At 43.8% G+C, this 23,295-nt stretch overlaps 1 protein-coding gene across 1 annotated transcript; it reads right to left on the bottom strand.

The window, feature by feature from the left end:
• Positions 1-2,078: 2,078 nt before the first annotated feature.
• On the bottom strand, positions 2,079-22,641 carry FRZB (frizzled related protein). The gene is made up of 6 exons (XM_082484083.1): positions 22,174-22,641; positions 12,552-12,599; positions 7,255-7,320; positions 5,003-5,207; positions 4,699-4,762; positions 2,079-3,102 (listed from the first exon to the last, which is right to left on the bottom strand). Exons 1-6 carry the CDS (start codon positions 22,625-22,627, stop codon positions 2,992-2,994), a joined length of 948 nt encoding a protein of 315 aa, XP_082340209.1. The 5' UTR covers positions 22,628-22,641; the 3' UTR covers positions 2,079-2,991.
• Positions 22,642-23,295: the final 654 nt, after the last annotated feature.

Below are 23,295 nucleotides of genomic sequence, written 5' to 3'. Positions count from 1 at the left end.
TGATAAGCAACATGTCAGGCTAATTATCCACAGAGATTTTAAGCTGCATATTTTCTCTCTGGACTAATACAACCCAGATGTGGAAAAGGCATGGTTTTAATCAATCCTTCTATACATCCCATGACACTTGATCACATGTGCCCACATAGGTATGCGCATCGCCCAGCAAAATAACCGCGTTGTACACACTTAATAAACTGGCTGTCACACGTGGGTTTGTTTGCGCACCTTTTATAGGGTTGTAGTGCTGCCACCAGACAAACTAGCTCTAAAAAAAGAAAGCACATGCATTTGCAAGTGAAACAAGTAAATACTTTTAATAGTTATTTCCACAGCTACAAAGGTTTTCGTAATAGATTGACCACGACCTTCAAGTAGTTTCACTGCAGGTAAAAAGAGAAGATTCCTCCTGGCTGGTGTGGTGGAGAGGAGAGCAGACCTGACCCACCACTACCACCTCTGCTGTCCTTCAGAGGAAGCCACCACACCCTCCTCTCCTCACTGCAAAAATGCGAAACAGCAGTGGTTAATGACACCAAAATCAGCTGCCTAACTTTCTGGTCCTCAGCTTGTTGATCACATGAAGAACTGGCCAGAGTTACAGCCTCACAAATAGAACATAAAGGACTTGAAGTTGATTAGAAACCAGTTCTCATCAATTAATGAAGTATATCTATTTCTTTCCTTTTCTTTGTCCCCAGAGAGCATTACTTTTCCTTTGCCCCTATCTAGGGGGATTAAAAGATGAAGGAAGAATATCTGGCTTGGAAGGAGGACCATTACAAACAATTTAACTGAGTAAAACCTGCTCGCAGACATTGACTTGCTTTGAGTGCAGAACTGGGGTGATAGGGGGAAACACGAGGCAAAGCTCAACACCACTTGGAGGAGATAAAGAAAAGTATTTTCACACCATAGACTCTAATTCTAAATTAAATGAGAGGATACGTGGGTGTCAAACAGAGACCTAATTAAGCAAGATGTAAAACAACAAACTTTGCTTTCTTCAGAAAGCTCTGAGAATGGGGACAGGAGGACCATAGTAAACGAGATTACTCAGAAGTTTGGTTTTCTCAGCATTTTGTGCAGCAGATTCTCCATGTCACATTAACTGCCTGCTATTCACTGATTGCTTAAAAAAAATCAGAAGTCCAAAGCCCAATAATTAAATATAATTGACAATGGGCTTCACAGGACTTGCTGCTTCACTGATGGAAGCTCACCTTGCTGTACCTACTGCGACCACCACAGGCAGAGACCTGCTCACCGGTAGCATGGCTGGAAAACGCAGGAACCAGGCAACAGAGCAGAGGAAAACAGAAGTACCAAACTATGATGTCCAAAATACACCAGAGCAATGTTTTCAAATGGGAATAGCTTTGTTGTTGTTTAAACGATTCTTACTCCTCTAATTCATCTTACTCTTTGACGTTTTTTCCACAGCTTCTAAGCCCACCCGTGCAGTACCCCGAGCAAACACTGAACTAGCTGGAGCCTTAATATGCCACTGCTAGCCTTCAGAGCCAACCCTTCCCCTAAATTACCCCGTTATTTTTCATTAAAAAAAAAAAAAAAAAAAAAAGATCCTGAGTGTTGCAGGAAATAGCTTTATGTTTCAACTTGCTTAGTATCCAACCCAATGGCCAACCTGTCCTGAGACCTCTGGATATTAACTGAAATCTTAAAAGAGCATTGTTATAAATATTCCCAAATCTTTCTGTTTACTTATTATCATCGTATTTTCAAAATACCCAACAGCTGCACCACTGTTTTCTTAATGCAAGGCAGCCCTGATGCACTTAAGACAATATTGACAGGTGAGAACACAACAGTTATTTGCATCTTAAGTAGAGTGGGTTCCCCTCTGTACTGTAGACTACAGAAAAGAGGACTGTTCTTTTATTTACCCCATTTTAATTTCTTTTGAGCATGAGAGAATAGGAAAACAGAAGATAATTTCAAGTATGTTGGCACTATCTGCAAAGAATTCTATAAAATCAAAATATGAGCTTTTTTTTTTCTATTTTGAACATTAATATAAAAAATATGATGTCGATTCAAAAGTCAGATAAGGTCTGTGTTGACAACTACAATTTTTTTATTGGACATACTTTACTAAGCATTGAACACTTGTTTGTTTATGAGGCACAGATTTAAGAATAACACCACAAAAATCAAAAGGATAAAGTGCAGACCTGTACTGAGAAGCAGGCCTGGTAAGTCAGTCTACTCCTACAACTCAGCAGAGAAAAGGCAGAAAAGGGGAAAAAACTGCCATTATAAGAGAAGAAATATATTATAAGTTATGTCCTGCAATAACAGAGCTGTACAACCCTTCCTGCAAGGTCCAGAGCACTGGAAAACCCAGGTCCCCTGCATACAAGCACACCGTGTTTGTCACGGGAAACATTTTAAGTTAGACTTTGGCTTACACAAGTGGTTTATTTACGAGTAAGAAAACTTAACAAAGGTGTACTGAGTAAAACAGTTCTCTTAACATCATTTCTTTATTTCAGAATAAAAATTTACCCACTTAAAAGCAGATCAACAACCTCCCCCCAACACAAAGAGTTTCAGCAAACTTTGACCAAGAAAAGTGAAAGCGGGAAGCCAGTGTGAGTCATGACTTTACGCGATGGTCTTTGCCAGATCTCATCCCTTCTTGCATCAGAATTTTCTCCCTAAGAAGATTCAGGAGATAAAATGGTAAATTCAGCATGTCCTTCTCTTTCCCCATCTCATAAGGGCAGTTTTCTACAGTTCCCAGTAACAGAAAAAAAAAAAAATAATATATATTTCCAGAGCTTGCACACATCCAAAAAAAAAAAAAGGCAGAAAACAAGAGGGAGAATAAAAGCCAATATAAGCTAAAACATTATTTTGTAGTAAACAATAGAATATAACGTGCAATAGTGCAATTTCTCCTTTGCTGCTTCAACAATGAAGTCTTGGTAGATAGTCCACTGCATGTCAACGTACAGCGTCCCACATCTAACTACGAGCTTGCCGGGCACTGCTGGGCTTGCCGGGCTTTGGAGACGAGTCGCTGTGTCCGGGCTCTCCCTTCGCCTTCCCAAGGTGGCGGAGTTTCTGATCCCAGCGCTGCATATCAAAAGGCAAAGAAATTACAAAAGAGATTACAGAAGAAGATATGTGTCATATGTACAACAACTGCATGTGTTTACAAACAGCAGCAAAAAAAATAAGAAAAAAAAAGAGCCATCGCTGTTTCCACCACGTTACTCTGCACTGGGCTCAAATGGTGGAAATGTGAGGTTATCGGTAAAAGTCACTTTAAACAGACAAAAACATTTCCGAGCTTTCTTGTAGCCTGTGTGAAAGAAGGGGATGCTACAAGGCATAATGCCTTCAGCAGAAAAGCATCTCACCTTCTAAATAATAAAATGTAAATGAAGCTATCTGTGCTTTCTGGGGGAAGCAGGGTGAAAAAACAGTCAAGTTATTTTTATTATCTTTTTATTGTTATTATTTATTTGTTTTTACTTTTCCAGGTAATAGCAACCGCAGTACAAAAACATATAATAAATATAGTTGGTACAACTGATGATGCTCTTGGAAAAGGAGATTGCGATGAGAAGTGGGTGGCGACATGGCGTGGTCCCCAGCAGCCCCAGGACGGGCACGAGGGCAGCGGCAGCAGGTCACAGGCCACAGGGAAATAAGTGAGGCAGTAAGTCAGTTCCCCAAAAAAACCCAACAAATGATACTGCCACCCAAGAACTGGAACTAAGTAGAAGTCAGCCCACAGCGGTAACGTGGTATTTGCTCCGTGGCACTGGGTTTCATAACGTTCTGCCAAATCAAACAACAACTTGGAGTAAGATCCCCATATCTTTTCACTCATGTAATCTCTGTGGATGTGACAAATGTGCACAGAAAAACTTGCATTTGTAATCAGAACACTATTTTCCTGCCAGTCACCATTAAGGCTGTTGAAAAAAGTGTCGAGTGGAAGAGGAGACAGGTTTGCACAAGCACAACCATTATGTGAAATCAATCACTGAGAAATTGTGTCAAAATAAGAATATTCTATGTAAAATGACATTCCTAACAACACTGAAATCACTGATACTTTGCCGTGCATCAAAACATAAAAAGACAATGCTTCCAGAACTTGGAAGGCATTAAATTTAAATTAGAAAATATTAGAATATCTTTTCATATATTGCTTGCATTTGAACTCCTTGCTTCTAATTTGCTATGACATGACTTCCCTATCATACACCTCCCTCATCTACGCCAGGAAGGTAAATTTAAAATACTCCCTAATTCACACAATTTGGTAAAAGAACTGTATTTATAGAATATTAAATCTGAAAAGTATAATTCTGACCTAGTCTGGAAAACATTTATAAAGCCCTCTTCTTTTTTTTTTAATTAGTATCACAATCCCAATTAAGCAGGTGTGTGTTGCGGAGCGCACAGTTTGCCTACGGAGTTAAAACACTTCTACTGTGTGCTTTTTTGAGACAGAGGTTTCGCTGCTACACTGGTGTACTTTGGGGTAACTCAATGTATCCCTTTAGTTTTTTCAGCGTGCATTTCTAAGTAATACAGCAAATAACACACCAAGCTAATTTTTGATATTTGATATTAATTAACTGGGGTCGGTCAGCACATGTATTAGGTAGACATTTCATGGTATCTGCAACATTTGACTTTTGGTGAGATATTTACCTTTACTTTTTTACCGAGACGATCCTTCCATTTTTCGGCTATGGAGCCTTCCACCAAGAGTAACCTACACAACAGAGACAACCGGTTACTCCATCAACAGGCATGCATAAGCTATACAACCCAACACATGCAAGACTAAGATCTCTGTGCCTGCGGAGCGCCTTGTCCCTCCCTGAATACCATTGAGGAGATGTACAGAGAGTCACACCAAGTTCTCCTTAGTTGGCAGCTCTGAAATTCAGCTTTAAAGGCAGAGGAACAAATAACAATAAATATGCTCCAAGGACAACGCAGAAAGAGTTACCTGGAGCGCTCCTCATCTTCGTAGCCCATAATGATGTACTCTTCGTTGGCGCTAAGCGGTGGGCATAGGCAGCCGGAGTTTGTGTGAAGGTTTACAGTGTCCTTTGGGATGTTCACCAGGGAAGATTTTAGGATCTCCTTTACTTCCACTACTGCAGTGACGTCATGACATTTAGTCTTCACCTCCTTCACTTTAGCCCGAATGACTGGAAAAAAGGCACAGAGTGTAGTTAGCAGCAGCAGATAATGCAGGTCACCCCCAAGCCGCTCTTGGTGACCTCCGGGATTAGTCTTTTGCATGGTCCATTATCAAAAGCTTAGCTGAACTCCAGCAATGTCCCTGCCCCCATCTCTTCACTTCATTACTTCATCCTCCACCAAGAGGGTCCAGGTAGCTGGGTGTATCTCCTAACAGTATGGTCACAAGCAGGAGTTAAGTACCGATTGGTTTTGTGTCCTCTTTAAGTTGGGCTTAATTTTTAGCATCCTTTCTTCTTCACCCTTTCCACTTTATATATTTGATTCATTCCTTGTATGCTCTCCTTCTCCCTCGATCTGTAACTGCTCCCTCTGACTGCTTGCAGTACAGATGACTGAACTTAATTCGTCACTCTCAACCTTTCACGAAATGTGAATGTGCATTAAAACTTCTTGTGTCACTACTTCTGCTGCATGACAGGCCCTTACTTTTTTTATTCTCTCTCCAGTGACCCAGCACCAATCTGCTCTGCTCTTTATGAACTCCAAACGCTCCTGATCTTGACCTGATGACCCATTTAATTGTTTCCTCCCTCACCCTTTCTTTTTCCTTTAAGTTGCATAGGAAGAAAAGTTGCCTTTCAAAGGCAACGCTTTTTGTTTCTCTCATGGTGACCAGTGAACTGATACCACATGCAAATGCAAAGCCAATCCAGAGGTCATGCTCTAGAGAATGCCACATCTTTCACAGCTTGCAAACAAGAGTCCTTTTCCATTACAGATAGCAGACTATCTTCTAACCTATGTGAAAAAGGTAACATGGAAGAAAGAAGACCATGGACTTATGCATTTCCTCCCTCCGCATGCATTGCCCATGAAGCCACCATGTTTTGCAGCCACATTAAATACAGCTGCCAAGAATTAATAACTTGTGCATTTAACAAACACGATTTACCCCAAATGATCCACTTCCTTAAAACCTCTTTAAGATTTCAAAACAAAACCTTGCTTTAGTTTGGAGTTTTTTCGAAAGCATTTTGAAACCTCTCTTAATTTCAAAAGCTTGAAAAGATAGGCAGTAGCACGCTCGGTGATTCTCTATCGTGCGCAGATGTGGTACCCACCAGAGAAAAGTCACTCTGTAAATATTTTCCAAACAAATCCACCAAAACAACATAAAACCATCTAGTCACCTAAAAAAACCCCAATGATGTCAGACTGAATACAATTATGATTTTTTAGTTAATAGAATTTATTTTTAAAATCTTATCTGACAATAGTTGTATAAATGCATAGTATTAATAAGTATTATACAATCACTACCATTTAAATGACTTCTTTACGTGCAGTGAGCCTAAGGCTATTCACATGATTAATGGGAAAAAGGACGGGCCCAGTTGTTCAACTCCTGTGATACGTACTCACTGGCTTCATCAGCCTGATTTGCTTAAAACAAACAGTATGAAGAAAAGTAGCAGCCTGGACCCATGATATGCCCGAAGACCAGAACAATCTGGACAAGAGAAGACAATATATGGACACAGTGTCCTTTTAGAGGTGTTACTGACAGCATAACGCAGCTGGCAAGATGCTCGTTGTGGGCTTCGATATAGGAGAAGGAACGAACCTAGTATGCCTGTTAGATCCCACAGCGAGTTTGTAGGCATGAAAGTTAGTAAAAACATCATTTCCTGCAAAAGCAGAGTGTATCAGAGCTGGAAATCAAAGAGGCAGTTCAGCCTCAACGACATAATTTTTGTCACATCACTTTTCACCCTAAGAAGTGCATGAACCCCAGATGCCCGTGCTGACACTGAAACAACACTCAACGTCAACACAGAAACTCTTGTACTAACATACGAAGCTAATCCTCTCCATCCTTCTACAAGCACTCTCAGGTTTGAATTTGGAAATGTTTCAGGCCACGTCTTCCTTCTGTAGTAAGTACTAATGGATTAACCATCAGTAATTGGGCCCACAGGCTTTTTTAATGAAAATTTTCCCCTTACTGTAGCCCTTAAAAACGCTGGGAGCTGGCCACGCAGCTGTCCTTACCGTAGTTATAATTGTTGCGTAGATAGGTCTTCTGGGTAGCTTTTATAGGCTTGCATTTGCAGCGCTCTACAAAAAGAGAAAGTTTTGTTTAGAAAGAAAAGAGCATTACGTTCGGTGACAATCTCCCCGAAACCTCAAGCTCACACCTAACGAAAATGTCACTGAATTGACTTGTTTATTACAGGCAAGTTAAATATTAAAAACCACAGGGTGTTCCTGGTCTTCTCTGATGGAAGTTGTTGTGGAGCTGTCAGTGAGACCTCAAAGGTTTCTAGGAGAGAACTTGACATGCTGAAATTAAAAAACAAAACAAAACAAAACAAACCTACAACACACAACCAACCTCACAACCACAAAAATACAAGGACTTGGAGTCTGAAGTGACAAAATTTTCCACTTTAAGCCAATTCAAGCTTCAATTTTAGTCTCTTCTGTGCTCACAAATGGTGAAATTCCATATCCTACGATGCCACTCTCTCTTTTGTGCGACACTTACTCCTCTTTTCTGCACCTTTAATCATACAGACTGTAATACAGACACAGAAGGAAAATACCATGACAGGGCATGCTTTAAGATTTGACTGGAGACTACATGTCTCAGCTCAGTTTAACACACTGTGACACGCCGGCTAGCATGCGCTTACCATAAGGAACATGCTCTTTGTGCCTAATTCTCAACGTACACTCTGTCTCTGGAACTGCACCATAAGATTTCTTACAGTTGCACGGCCCCTTTACACCTAACGATGTCTAAGAGCTACAGCCAACAGATGAAGCCCGTCGGAGGGTGGTGGGACAAAGCAGCACGTGGCTCCCTGCTCTGAACTCTGCTGGGACGGTCCTGATAAAATTAAACTTCAACCATGTTTCTTCAGTGGCATCTGATGGGAGGTTTAAGAGAGACTGAGTTTAAGATTAAGCTTAAAATGAAGTTTAATATTAAGAGGCTGAGGGCTTCACTTGACTACTGCAAGTGGTTAGTGTTATCTTTGATCCTGCTCTGGACCCTCCCTCAATTAATAAAGCCAACCTTGAGCAAATGGCTTTTGGCTGAACTGCAGACTGCCCTTTAGGAGACTTGGTTGGTGCGTCAACCCAACACCTCCGTGCTCTACACAGAGCTGACCTAGATGGGAGACTTCAGGGCACTACTTGGAGAATATGAACGACTGGCACATCTGCATTTGATCTCACCAATTCTGTGACAAACCGAAACAAGAAAGACATCTCAAAAATATAGTTAGCGGAGCTGCCTGGAAAAGCTGCCACCACCCTTCTGATGAATCTATGCCATGGATCATCAGACCTGAATACAATTTAAGGCCGTGCCGCACGTGTGGGATTGGTACACATGTAAGAAGAAATACAGACCACAGAGCCACCCTGCTGTCTGGGTTTGCTGTACAAAATTACAACCTGGAACCTCAGGTTTAATTACAATAGGGAAATTATTAGCCTTTATGGTGGTAAGGATGGGCTTCAAAAAACATTACAAATGAGCACTGTCAGAGCAGCGTTTCCAGTGATGCAGCTTCCAGGCAGCTGGGAACAGTAACGGGGGTAAAAACACTGTCATTAGTGCCCAGGGAGTGCTGGGGCTGAAGACTCATGCATTCACCACCACCATTTCACGGCTGGTTGTTCTAATGCAAATATTTACTTATTTCAAGCTAGTGTGTAAGTGGAATTTGGTGGAGTCGCATGGTCAGGCCCAGCTGACTCATAGATCCCCCTCCAAGCCCACCACTGCACCCATTGCAAATGGCAGGTCCCAGTAATAAGTACCCATGGTCATCTATTTTGACATTTGACTTGGCATTTAAGCGGAAGTAGACTTAATGCATCCCATTTTGATATACCATAGTTCTACAATAACACTGTACATAGCTAGTGATTTACTTAAATCCCATGTGAAGAGCCTAAAAAAGAACTTTTATTTGCTATATATAAGATTTCTGTATTTAAAAAAAAAAGATGGCATCCTATGGTTATGGACTTCTCAAATCATTATTTGTTTTCTATTGAAGGAATTTTTGTAGTTGAAAATACAAAAAAAAAAATACAGGAAAGAGGAGAACATTTCAAAAGAAGAGGATATTGTTTCCTTGAATTTCAAACACATCCTCAGGAATCTATATATAGAGAGCTACAGACTTCAGCTTTTGTATGAGACTGTGTTAAAATAATAAAGGTAGAGAAAGGAAGTGATTTTTGGCTTCCCTTCTGCCTGTGGGAGCTCATGCATACTTTAGGCCAAATTATGGCCCATTTTATAAGCTGCCTCAATACGGGCCATAAAAGATGTGCTCCCATGACCCACACTCATGCAGGCATCTCAGTGTTCACATCCAACAAATTTTACCCTTTAGCGTTCTCCTGCTCTACAGTACTTTGCTCTGTGGCACAAGTAGAAAAAACAGCCTGAATTACAGGCCAAGAACACATAGCCTCACATTTCCCTCCATTTTAAGACGGTATTGGATTATTATGTTTTCTTTTATTAATTTGAAGAATATATTTTATTAGTCTTGTTCTAGAAATCAATTATCCTTCATTAAAAGCATGAGCAGGTCTGTATCTCCTAGTCACTCTAGTGCTTTCCGAATTTACACTTCAAAGAATTTTACAAAATGCCGTGTCATTTCTAACTACTAATTAGAGATACAGAAACTAACACAGAGTCACTTGCCAAGGTCAGCTCTAAAGTCAGTGGCAGAACGAGAACCAACTCATCTCTCCCAGTTTCTGTTGCAGTGACTTTCAAAGGAAGCACAACGTGAGCGTTAGAGAACACGTATTTGATTGACGCTTGTTTCTTGCAAAGCTGGACCGGGAACACCCGCAAAAGGTGGCCATAAAAACGTACTGCATCTGTTGACGCTGAGGGAAAGTCTCATCTTACACAGTAGTCTCCTCTGAAGCTGCCAGAATTACCAGAAGAGCTCTGAGACCACAATAACGTATCCCAAGCACCGAGACAGGCAGCAGAGGCTCACACCAGTTTTGACTGAGATCTCAGCTAACTTTGCCATTAAATATTTTTTTTTTAATTGAAGCCAATATACAGCTAACAAAAGCTCAAAATCTATACCTTTGAAAACTTCTCCCTGTAAATGCCAAAACAAATGGACAACACAGGAAAAGGTTTTTCCCCACAGATCGCTACCAAGAAATGTGCTATCTTAAATATAGGTGCATGCACAACCTAAAACCTGGCTGGGATATTGATCGGTACAAGCACTCAAACCTGGAAAATGCTTCCCTGATAAATTAATAAAAAAAAAAAAAAACCTCTGGAAAAATTTCCAAGTGACTTGAAAAGCATCTGATGAAGCAGACAACAAAATAGTTCACTGCCAAGAGAGGTAAAAAAGCTTCCCCCCAAAAAACCCCGTGCAGCCTGAGAGGGAAGGTTTTGCCAGTGGATACTGCCAGGGATAAAAGGTGCTTCGAAGAGGAGTAACTCATAAGTTCTGCTCACTGCAACTGTACACAGAAGCACATATAATATGCTCGAGAAACCACAGAGCCAAGTTTTTTTTAAAACATATTAGGTTGCCACTTGCAAAAGAAAAAAAAAATTCAATTTAGAATGGCAAAATTACAAATTGATTTTACTGAACACAGCCTTTTAGGTGGCTAAACTGTGTTTGTCAGTTGAAACAGATGTAGCACATTGAAGCAGAAATTGTGTTTGTACAGTGAAAAGCAGTGATAAAAATATTATCTTTCCCTTTCAATCAGCAATTTTTCTGCACATCTTCACCCTATTTTTCAAGTGGTTTTTTTTTTTTGTGTGTCTGGTTTTGCTTTTACTAGTTGAAAAGCATCATAACAGCAACAATATTACTGAATCTTACTCTTTTCTCTTCCACTGCAGGGTCACTTACAGGTATATACATCTTACATGCCACCTACATCCCTAAGGACAGGCTGTGCTAAAGATATGTTGGTTATTTTTGATATAAGGTGACATTGAAGGTATCCATATTTACTTTCATACTCAAAGTGAAGCTTGTATGCTCTTTGTACAGTCACTGTGGAGCATGAGCACTTTCTCAATGCCACACAATTGAAAATGGCTTAAATCTAAGAAGATACCAACATTAGTAACAAAAACCTTTAGAAAGTCTTTCAGACGTGGTCCCACGCGCAAGGCAATTCAAAGTGAAGCTCGTTAAGGGGCTTACTTTTATCAGCTTTTTCTAATTGTAGCTGGCTTTCTAAAGGACATACACTGCCATGTGAATAACATTTTCCACCTACATAGCTAACTTCAAGTTGGGACCTACTGATCGCATTTTAAACCGGTCTTATAAGATGGGCATTATTAATACCTTTTTACAATTTGGTCACAGAGATAAAAAGCAGGGAAGTTGGACTTGATGATCTCTAGAGGTCCCTTCCAACTCTGATAATTCTGTGATTCTGTGATTAGTGCTGAAGTTATCCAAATTTATGTAGGTATCTAATTTTATGTTCCACAATCATACTTAGGTGTTTATATTAATAAGTGAGCATCAGTGCACACTATAGCTCATCAACATCTCTGGAGAAGAAAAGACACGATGGCCAATGAGTGGTTTCTAAGTGTCATCTTGACAAAGGCCTAAGAGGAAAACTTCTGAAGGAATTGTAATAAAAATCAAGGAAACCTATAGTCATCGCCTTGCTTGAGCAACAAATTGACATTTCTGTCATGTATTACCTCCCAACATGGGCTTTGCTTCTTTGCATTGCGTATGACTAGTGGTAACACTCAAGGAGGTTTACTCGGTTCCAGCAAAAACAAAACAAAAATAAAAAGCAACAGGGGACCTGCTAGAATAAAACCAGTCTCAGAAGGTCTCAGCCTCAATCTCCTCAGGTTAATGGGAGTTCTGCCATTATCTACGGAGGGCTGAATTTAATTTGGAAAGTTTAAAGTACAAATGAACCATTATCTTCACTGGTTTTGCCCAGTGAAAATCCATTTAATGATAATTCTCACTGTTTGAGACAAAACTTTTAATAAAATCAGCACAGCCCTCTGGATCTGATGGAAATTTTGCCCTGACAAAAGCAGAAGAGACGAGGGCTAAAAAGACGCACTAAAGAGTTAATTGAGTTGTACGCTGAGAGGTCCGCAGGCTGACCAGCCCCAAATCCCACTTGCTCACGAGATACAAAAGCACAATCTACAGGATTCCCAGTCGAGACAGAGTATTTATGCATCACTTAGTACCCCTCTTATTTTATAAAGTATTAAAAGGATTTGCAAGACTATAGCTTATATAGTTTTTTAAAAGTGTACTCACCGATGCCGGCGCCTCTACAGTTGCCGTTATTAGAATCCATAGGGAAATCTGGCATGGATTCATAAAATATGTAAAGAAATGTTAGTATTTTTAATATTAGATTATTTCAATACACCCACATCACAATGTTTAGTCTCTTTCTCTAACATTTAGTATATTAAAACTTAGTAACTTAATTAACCAAGATTGTAATGTTCTACAGGGCAGCCCGTTAAAAGTTGACACAATTTCTTATCTGAACTTCACCCGAATCCAGCGCATGATGTTAAATGCTGAAGCAGATTAAATATCCCATTTCTACTGCTGCACAGACTGGCAGATTTAGGATGAGGATGGAAGTTTATGGCATGAACTTACAAGCATCTACAAAAAGTACATGTACTGTTTGCATTTAATTAGATGATGAAGGAGAAATTACTTCTGGTTTGTTTTTTTGGTTACTGACGAAATCAAACCAACCAACCACAATCATATAATTGAAGCAAATGCCAAAACAAATGTTTCAGACCTTCCCCTTCCCCTCAGTTTAAAAACATACTGATTAGTTTGAAGGACAGATAAGGAACAGAAGGAAAAAAGTCGCTATGCCCAAAGAACTGCTTTTAGACACATTTGTAAGTGGAATCTGTCCCACATTAGTAAACACATAACTTCAAACCCGTTGTTTATTCAATCACACAATCTGATGGATTTATACATATACTCAATAATGAAAAACGAGTATGTTAATTCATATAAAATTGTACAAGTTGAGAACAAAATAAATGCAAGAGAAACAAGGTTTGGGAGAGAGGCAGTATACTTTATTAGAATGACACATAAAATGCAAAACCAAATTAGGTTTCAAAGAAAAGACCCTTCTTTAAGTTTGCATGTCCCGAAGTTTACGCAGCTTTTTCAACTCTGGAAGCTGGTATCATACAAACATCACCTTTCTTACATCCTTACATTATCATGGATACAACACCACTGCTTTTACAATATAGGACAAATGAATACAAGACCACGTCACAAAAGCTCCTCTCTTGCAGCTGAAGCTGTAAGGATCTGTAAGGATCCGGCTGTAATACAGCCCTGGTCGATAGTGATACTCAGGATAGGTGAAGGGTTTGGATGTGTGGACTAAATTTTAAAGGGCTGGGGACATTATTTAATCACAAGTTCTTTAAATATGTATTTAAAATACCTGTTTACAAGAGATCCAATATTACTTAGTTAATCTTCTAACTTGGCCATTGTCCTTTTAAAAAAAAAATAAATCTCCACCTTAATGCATATTTATACTTCTCATAGCAACATAAAACTTCCTTTACATAAATGGGGATATATCTAAATGACAGTCAGGGCAAGAATAAATCTGAAAAACAACAATTATTACTAGCATAATAATTAACTTCACAAAATTGAGTCTTCAGGAGTAATGATTCCTACCAACATAAAGAGCAACAGATATAGAAAATAGCACAGAAGGATTGAATAGATGCCCTTTTACATCCAATATTGCTAGTAAAAATCACATTCATTTTCTTCCAAAGGAAGTTTCAAACTACTGCAGTATCTTAGCTTATAGAACAAACCAAACATTTTAATGGGTTTTTTTCTTCAGTTTTGATTGGTCTTCTGTGGGAAACCTCGGCTGGTCCAAGGGATCAGAATGCGAGTTTAACATTGACCTTGAGCAGATATCCGTGTACCCTTGAAGAGACTGGGGAGTCCTGAGAAGAGCTAAGTAAAAAGATAAGGGTTGGCAAACATCCTGGCTTTGACCAGAGCATGAACAGCGTGTGATGTGAGAGCGTATTGGGCAAAAGTAGAATGCTAGAATATATGCATAGATAAGCACCTGGGTAAAAGAATATAAAAAAGCACTGCTTGTTCAATAAAGAAATTGGATTGCTGCAACTTGATGTCCAGTGCCATGTCCGTCCCAACAACGAGAGTCTTCAGTTATCCTGCACTTTGACGGCAGCTGTAAGGCTTCTCCATGCTGCCTTGTAAGAATTCAGATTACACACTCCAATTGTTACTTACGTGGTTTACTTTGATTATTCACCCGAGCTATTCTCAAATTTCACAAAAGCTGTTGTTATCAGGTGGTAATTAGAGATCATGACCTCTACCAATAGTATATGGTAAAAAAAACCCACAGCTTTTCATCAAATTTAAATTCATTTTACGTTGTATCAAGTGCTTTCATGTATTCCAGGACAGGGTGAAAGAGGAATTAAAATGGTTTTCCTCTTGCAAATGGCTAAGTAAAAGGATGGCCACATTTCTTCTCATTCTTCCTCTCCTGGGCCAAACCGCTGTTCCCTTCTTCATTTAGCCAGTGCTTCGCTTTAAACCTGCAACTCCTTCTGACATGGTCACAGCATAGAAAGCCTTTGGATCTACAGTCTGATAATCCTCCCATCTGCTCCCCTCGCAGACAGAAGTCTGCAAAACCTCCCAGCCACCAACCACGGAGAGGTGGCTCTACTTCTCTGTGTGCCTAATACTGGCTTGAGATGTTTCACCACTCTCTGGGCATTCAAGAGCACTGCAGAGTAAGGTCTCCAGGTTCACAGCCTCGCTCATTCGGTTGCCTTGACCAACTTCTCAGGTTGCCTTCGATGCTGGCTGGCTTTGCACATGGTCAAGGCAACTATTTCTGCTGCTTCATGTGGCCCGGCAATTCCTTCCAAAATAGGTACTTCAGTTATGAACAAAGGGATGGTTCATTCACATCTCCAAAGCACATTCCCTACACCAACAAAACTGTTACAAGGGGCAGAAAAAATTTTCATCAGCAGAGGAGGCAAGGGAAGCGTCAGGTTAAACACTTACCATCTTCATATCCACAAAGATGCCATGGAAGGAAAAAGAAGCCCTGGACTCTCCCTTCCTAAACCAAGGGCTGATCCAAGCAGTCATGACTTCATGGTGTTTGAGCAGACCAAGTCCAATTCACACTGGAATTGCAACTGAACATAAACCAGAGCCTGATAAAGGGGTTCACAGCCTTCACTGACCCCACTGCAGGTACGATGCTCAAGTGTATCGGCTGAGGAACTGTCCTTCAAACTCACACTGATGCAAGGAGGGCTGGTAAACACTCAATATGCCCAATATAAACCCAGTCCTGCAAACAAACATGGAACTAAACTGCTTTCCACCAGATGTTCCCTTCCACTCCTAAGTACACAACTTATTTTTACCCAATTACAATGCACCACAGCCCCCATCCACTTCCCAATTAAGGAAAGGCTTCAAATCCCCCAGATCATTTTCCCCAGTCAACCCCATACCACCTGCCTGATCCCTTCTCATCTACCAGGGAAGCGATGGGATAAAGGGTCTGGGCCAGCTCTGCCACCAGCCACTCACAAGATCTTAGGTGGTTGTGAGCAACCAGGAAATCCCATCCCCTGACTCCAGCAGCCTAATGGGCAGAGACTTCTCTCCATCAGGAGACGCACACTGCTTACACCCCCAGCTGTAATGCAGACAGGAAAAAACAAAACAAAACAAAAAGCTGTCCTTAAAAATAAACAACCAACTTCCTATTGTTCCACTTTTCTTCTGAGGCGAACTCTCTGCCAAGTTTTGTCTATTCAAAACAATCTTTTTGAAAGAAATATCTGTCAGTGATGATCAGCAGTATTGCCAAAGAGGAGATATTATCCAGAGCTCCAATCTAAAGGCTTCCTACTAAATTTTGTTTAAGAGCAGGGGAAAAAATCCAAACTGATTTTTCCAATAAGCCATTTTAATTAAGCGCTTTTCAGAGGGATGCTATATAAAAAAAAACCCAAACCACTAACAAGGAGGGCAGAATAAAAGCCACTTGCATAGTAAGCATACAAAATAACAATGCCTGGGTCACAGATTTGGATGAGAGGTTTGCGAAAAGGAAACAAGCTAGTAAAACTTAGCTTTGAGCAAACATCTTTCTTATATGACAGTTTAAACTTTAAAAAAAAAAAAGAAAAAAAAAAGGCAGAGAAAGAGCCAAAAGTAACACGATCCTGATTGTCACTGCAATTAAAGAATATGGCCCAGCTATTACTGAAGCCATTCCGGGCACCCAGAACCACAGCGAGCAGTTGCTGCTTGGGCACTTTCTCCAGATGGAGACATCTGTGAGTCCCACTGTTTAAAGAGACCTTCAAATGTGCATTAATTCAGACTTCGTAATCTACTCCAGGTCTTAATACGGAGAGGATCTTTGCTAATCTGATTGCAAAAACACGCACAGCAAAGCCAAGTAATAGGAAAGTTGATCCTCGTTAAAATTTGATACAGATCACTTGAACTCCAAGTAGCAGAGCAGCCCGCAACATGGCAACACGGCTGCTCCACATAATGAATTATTGCACATAACAAATCCTGCTGGGTTTCGATGACATTTAACGGCCTAGGTCTTGACTTGATACTTAGACCGTAAAAGCCATTCCAGGGGACACAGCTAATAAAGACAGACAAACAGCAGTGGCAGCATAACACCACCAATGGTGTCTTCACTGATAAGGTTTAAGTATTCTTATTTACTTTTCCTTTCCTTTTTAAGGCTTGAAGTTTGTAATGATCTTGTTCTTCAACTGAGAAATGAGGCTGCTTCCAAGTTTTGAGCAAACACCTAAAACATACCCCAGCTTTAAAACGACAACCTGGGCACGACTGCTCGTCCTCGTACAGTCTGAGACACTCCTAACGCCGCTGCGCATTTTGGCGACTATAAGCAGAGCTATGCAAAGTCTGAGTCAGAGCAAGTCTGATCTGGAGTTTGGAAACTACTGTTTTGGAAATGAAGTTAATAACATATGAAAAACAAGCATGGGAACCGGCTCTTTCACTTTTCTTTTAAGCCTACAATGCCAAATTCACATCCTGGATTACTATCCATTCACTGAGGCAGGTACGGAGGACTTGGCCTACACAGAGAAATCATGGGTTCCTGGAAGACTTAAGAAAATACATCTCCATCACTTGACTAATCTTTAATTTTCTCTAATGTTTAAGAGGAGAGGGGTTTTTTTAAGAGATTCAAAGTTCTCCTCAGCCATCTTATGATAATCACCCCAAAACGGTTCAGACGTTAATTACATGTGGTTGATACCTTGTGATGATGCTTCCCTTTTCTCCGACACCTCATTAACAATGCAACATGCCTTCGAGCTATTTTTCTATCTAAATAAGATACGATGAGACAGAAATCCCACCAACAGATCTGTCCTCCGATACGCGTGGTACCCATCATACTGCTCTCCTTTTACTGCCAGTTCCCTCTTCAAAACAGGAATAAACATGTCACTTGAGACATAAACAGTCTGCCAGACAGTAGCAGCCACGCACAGGCACTTCAGTGCTTCTCTGAGTCAGCATCCCAACACCAGCAATGACTGTGGTCAGGCCAGTCGTATGCTGTGTGTAAAATTAAAGACAGGTCCTGCAATTGAAAATTGAGATTCAAGACAGTTTGGGGTCTATCTGCACTTCTTGCTGCTTCATAGGCTAAAGAAGGTTGGACAGGACCCTGAATGAGGGAAGCACATAACCTGATAGATGTGAGGAAGCGTCGGTGTTATGCACACAGAGACCGAAATACACAGAGCACATGAATGGGACCTCCTGCGTACGCAAGGCAGCTCATATCACTGTCTGTGAGCAGAACCACTTTCATCCCCAAAAAGCACAGGACCGGGATGCAAGATAAAAGCCATAGGATACAGAAGACACCAGCTTGTACTGATCTCACACCTGGGATGTTAACGTATTGCCAGGAGGCCTCTTCATCTTCCATCCTGGACCGCGATTTGTCAGATCCTCTACAAAAAGCCAAAATACTCGGTGTCACACCTGCTTCCAGAACACCCACACCATGCCCAGAGCATCCCTCCACTGCCTGGGTGTAAAGGAACCCAGGTGTTTCCCAAAGATAATGAAAAATGAAGAAAGATATGTTTCCCACAGGACACTTGTTTGAAGGTGGTCCCTGTAACCTGAGGGACCGGAGACCTCCTAATCAGCAGTGTGGTACAGTGGGTACACACTCAGGTTTTGGAGACCGGCAGAAGCCCAGAGGACCTGCAGAGTTTTTCTTCTAACTGAGCCCTAAACAAGGTGGTTCTACTGTTCTTATCAGCCTTCTCCCTCACAGACATAGCACCGGCTACTTCAGCCCTTCAACATGTCAGCAGCCCAGAAGAACATCACGAGAATGACACAAATACCTCCCTCACTCCTGCAAAGAGGAAGCCTCTAGATCTTCCTTACCACCTGGACTGCACGTGGAAAGAGGTCCTAGAAAATGTTTGTGGAGGACTCATAACCTGTGCCTCAATAACCCAAAGTGAACTTCTTACTGGGATTTGCCACAGATTTTACTAACCGCAGTTTCTCTACATTTTGCAACAGCCACAGTCCGCTAGGCACGGGGAACGCAACTGATCGGAGAGGAATCTCTCATCTTTTACTGCAATGTCAGCCAATGAAGAAAAAAAAAAAAAAAACAACAAGTGAACTTCAAATGACCATTTGCATCATTGAAATGAGAGTCAAGATAAATTACTTTAATGGTGACAGGGAATTTTTGCGAGTGTCTATACAATAACTGATCCAACACGATGTTAACCCACTGCAGCCTCTGGCAGGCCACTCAACCCAAAGAAAGTGTCCTGAGGGTCAGAAGAGCCCTTGCACCCAGCTGAACCATGTGCTCATAAGAAAGATGCATGGTCTAATATTGGAAAAGGAAGGGAAATCGGGGGTTCCAAACCCTGTTCCTGCTCTGATAAGGACAAAGATCTGACCATGTCATCCTTCAGGCTGCTGCCTTATGGGAGGAACCAGACAAATGCATTAACAACCCCCCACACGAGTAATAACGTGGAGACCCCAAGAGGAAAGGAAACAGTAGAATCCTGTTACTTTGCAGGTAGCAAAAAATGAAAGAAAAAATCAAGATTTCACTTCTGATGAGTAAAAAAAAACCCTCTTCTACAATGGAAGGCCACGAAAAGACGAATTTATATTTCTGCCTGCTCTATTAGATGTAGTTTACAGACAGCACAAGGGGCAGGAGTGCTTAGGAGATAAAATAAGAGCAAGTATTCTGCACGCTCCCCATTAGGCAGTTGGTTATTTGTGTCTTCTACTTGGCTGCAATCCTTTATTTGGAGAATTGAATTTGGAAATGTTCACCTTACCTCTTCCTAGAACAGGAATCCTTCACTCTGCTTTCTAAAGGAGCAGTTTTATTCCCTCAAGAAGGATTCTTTCAGTCTAGTGCATAATGCATCAGTTCAAAATTTTCAGCCCAGAAATGAGAATGTCATCAGGTTCTCATTCACTGAAAGAGAGTTTTCATGGATTCAGCCCTGGAATCCCTCAAAGAGGTTATTGTACTGCTGAGGTCCTCAGAAATAGGTAACTCGGGGGCAATTTTAGCCAAACTTCCTCCCTCCAGATTTGAATAAGATTGCTTTCAAATCACTGCAGACTTGCCAAGCCTCGCTCAGGTTGGAGCCATTTTTAAGGCGGTTTTGAAAGCACCTCAATGCTGCGGAGACAGGCGCTTGGTGTTCAAATCTGCACCTCCTCAAACCATCCCAGCAGGTCTGCAGCCCCCCCGAGAGCTGCAGCAGTGCCAGTGAAGGATCTGCAGGCAAAAATAGATGGTTGGGTTCACAGGCTGGGAACAACTGCGGTGGGGGAAGAAGGATGGAAAAGCAAGAGGGAAGCAATTAGAAGGGTTAGAGAGAAATAGTAGTAACTACTGGAGATATCAAGGTACGGTCATTGAGTTGAGATTTAAAGAGGTGGAGAGGGTAACTTGATGGAGTCAGAGAAGGAGCGGGGTTAGCCTGGTCTACAAATACCTGCGGAGGGGTGGAGAGAGCCACTTACCTGGGAAGGCTGAGCTGGGGAGCACGGTCAGCAAACCAAAACACAAGATTTCATTAGGAGGGGAGAAAAGGAATTACAGTGTTTGGCATGGCTGGCAGTGGGATACATAAAGCATTTGGTAATGGGACAAAAGCATAGTCAAATACTGTGCTGAGCATAGCATAAAAAAAACAAAACAACCCAAAAGAACTTTCATTCACAGGTCACCGGTGGATGGAGAGGTGGGATCTGCTGCCCCTCAGCGAGATGCCACAACCCAGTGTTGCAGCTGCAGGCACCGAAGGAGCCGAGTGGCAGCACAACGAGCCCATGGGGCGTGTGGGTGCTGTTCTGCCTCAGCCTCCGACCCCTCTCAGCTGCTCCCCTGCCCCAGCTCTGCTCTCCCACTCCTGTGACGGAGAGCTCTGGCAGCCCCACTTACACTGCAACTTTGCAGCAAGGAAATGTAGCTCGGTTCCACCGGCAGCAAATGCTTTCCTCCAGTAAGACACAAATCGTGGTCATTTCATAAAGGTCAAAGCTCACTCGTGATAACCACCCACTGGTTTGCTTTGATTTCCTAGTCAATAGCTCCTTCAGTTTAATATTTCTGCGGTTCTCGGCTCACCACGTCGGAGCTGTGTCCTGCTAAGTCATCCAGCCCAAAGGCAGCCGTGACAGGAGCACACCCCTAACAGAGCAAGGTCCCTGAGTAACAGCATGTTTCCAGCATCGTGGTGGCCCAAGTGGTCAGAATTCTTCACCCAACCGCCTGGAGATTCTCCTGCCTCCCCGGTAACTCCGGATGGCAGTTGGACACCCAGTGCCAGCTGTCCTGTGGGACCACAGAGAGCGCAGCCGGTGAAACGGGACACAGTGGGAAAGCCGAGGGGCTCCAACAGCCCCTTGGAGGCTGTGAGGGTGAGGCACCATCAGATCCGCACTGGAGCTGCCTCCGTGCTGGAGGCAGCCTTCAGCTCGCTGGGGGACGCCAGGAATGAAACGTAGCGGAAGGCTGCACCTTTGCTGTGCTCCTCTCCTGACCGTAACTCGTGAGCGCAGGGACCTGATGGAGGACCTGCACCAACCAGAGAGACGAGGCTCTTTTCTCCCCTTCAGCTGCCAGCGCCGGCATGGGAGGAGGCTGGGGAGACTACGGCCCCCCAGCACCTGCCTGGAGCTCCTCTGGGCACTGCTCTTGCCCCAAAATCTGCTGGCTGTGCCAAGGGGTGGCTCGGCGGGAGGGGAGCAGCCCGCTTTGGGGAGAGCGAGCGGCTGGGGACGAGCATGGAAGGGCGCTGCGGGAACCGGCAGCCTGGGGACAAGCGGGAGCACCTCTCCGCGGGATGGCTCTGCCATCGCAAGGGGCGACGGCCGCCGGTGAAACCGCACAGCGGGGTAGGGGAACGTCGCCCGCCGGCGTGAAAGGCGGGCTGTCGCTCCCCACGCTTTTAAGCGCCCCCCGGGGCGACGGCAAGGGGCTGTCACTTGTCACGCACCCTCTTTCCCCCGCAGCAAAACTTTTCCAGCCGCGGGGTGGCTGCTCGAGGCGGGGAAAAGAGAAGGAGGAAGAAGAAAAGAAAACAAGAAAAGCGGAGGGGAAGAGAAGAGGCTCAGAGCAAAGTCCGAAAGAGCGGGGGAGAGGCAGCAGCAGGGCTCCCCCGGGGGCGGGCCGCCCTCCCCGCTCCCCGCCGCCCATTGTCCGGGCGAGCGGCGGAGCGGCCCCGGCGCCGGCCCCGCGGCCCCGCGCACTCACCGGCGCCCTCGGCGGTGACGATGGCCTCGGGGGAGATGCAGACGCCGCGGTCGTAGAGCGGCAGCTCGTCGCAGGCCAGGCTCTCGGGCCAGGCGTGGCGGTAGCGGATGAGGACGGGCTCGCAGCCGGCGCGGGCGCGCTCGCAGACGGACTTGCAGGGCTTGATGGGCTCATGCTGGAAGTCGATGGTGCAGATGGGCGCGTACATGGCGCAGAGGAAGAAGAGGAGGTCGGGGCTGCAGTTGGTGCCCAGCAGCCCCTCGAACTGCTCCATGGCCAGCACGGCGTTGGCCTGCGTGCTGTGGTGCAGGTGGTTCGGCATCTTGGTCATGTTCCAGGGCAGCGGCTTGCACAGCGGGATGCGCACCGGCTCGCAGGCCGCCGACCGCCCCGCCGGCGCCCGCCCCAGCACCAGCAGCCCGGCCAGGGCCAGCACCGCCAGCCCCCGCCACATGCCGCCCAGCCCGCCCCGACGGCCTGCCCCCGCCGCGCCGCGCCGCGCCGAGCCGAGGGGCCGAGCGGCGAGACCTCGGCACCGGGGGCCTGAGGGGGGCGGGGGGGGCGGCTCCGGCGCTGGCGGCGGCCGCGGTGCTGCCGCGGAGGGCTCCGCCCGCCGAACGGCCCCTCCGCGCCTCCCGCCGCCACGGGACGGGACGGGACGGGACAGGACGGGGCGGTGCGCCGGGACCCGCCTCTCCCCTCCCCGCGGGGCCGGGGGCGCCCCCGCTCCGCCCCCTGGTTTGGCCCCGAACAAAGGAGAGACCCGGCGGGGCGCAGACCCGGGAGCAGGAGGAAAGGGAAAGGTTTCTTTTTTTTTTTTTTAGGTAAAACAAAACAAAACAAAACAACAAACAACCACCACCCCAAAACAACCCAAGAAAGAAATTCTTTCTCCCCTCTCGGAAAGGTGACCAGTTTTCTTGGGGAAGAAATGAACAACCCTGCTGTGAACACAGACACAGCGGCATGACAGGCTGAGAGGGTTGGGGTTGTTCATCCTGGAGAAGAGAAGGCTCCAGGGGGACCTTATTGTGGCCTTCCAGTACCTAAAGGAGGCCTACAGGAGAGCTGCGGAAGGGTTCTTTATCAGGGAGTGTAGTGATAGGATGAGGGGGAATGGCT

The sequence above is a fragment of the Vanellus vanellus genome, assembly GCF_965231255.1.
Source record: "Vanellus vanellus genome assembly, chromosome: 5".
NCBI lineage: Eukaryota > Metazoa > Chordata > Aves > Charadriiformes > Charadriidae > Vanellus > Vanellus vanellus.
The sequence above is the reverse complement of the archived record's forward strand: the minus strand, read 5'-3'. Positions and strand labels throughout refer to the sequence as shown.

Bases quoted from the DNA above. Each gene is read 5' to 3' on its own strand.
- FRZB (XM_082484083.1), bottom strand. From the start codon at position 22,627: ATGTGGCGGGGGCTGGCGGTGCTGGCCCTGGCCGGGCTGCTGGTGCTG. The intron at 7,321-12,551 runs GTGAGTACACTT...CTCTTTTTGTAG, and splicing joins CTGTAGAGGCGCCGGCATCG to AGCGCTGCAAATGCAAGCCT. The intron at 5,208-7,254 runs GTAAGGACAGCT...CCTTTTTTCCAG, and splicing joins ACGCAACAATTATAACTACG to TCATTCGGGCTAAAGTGAAG.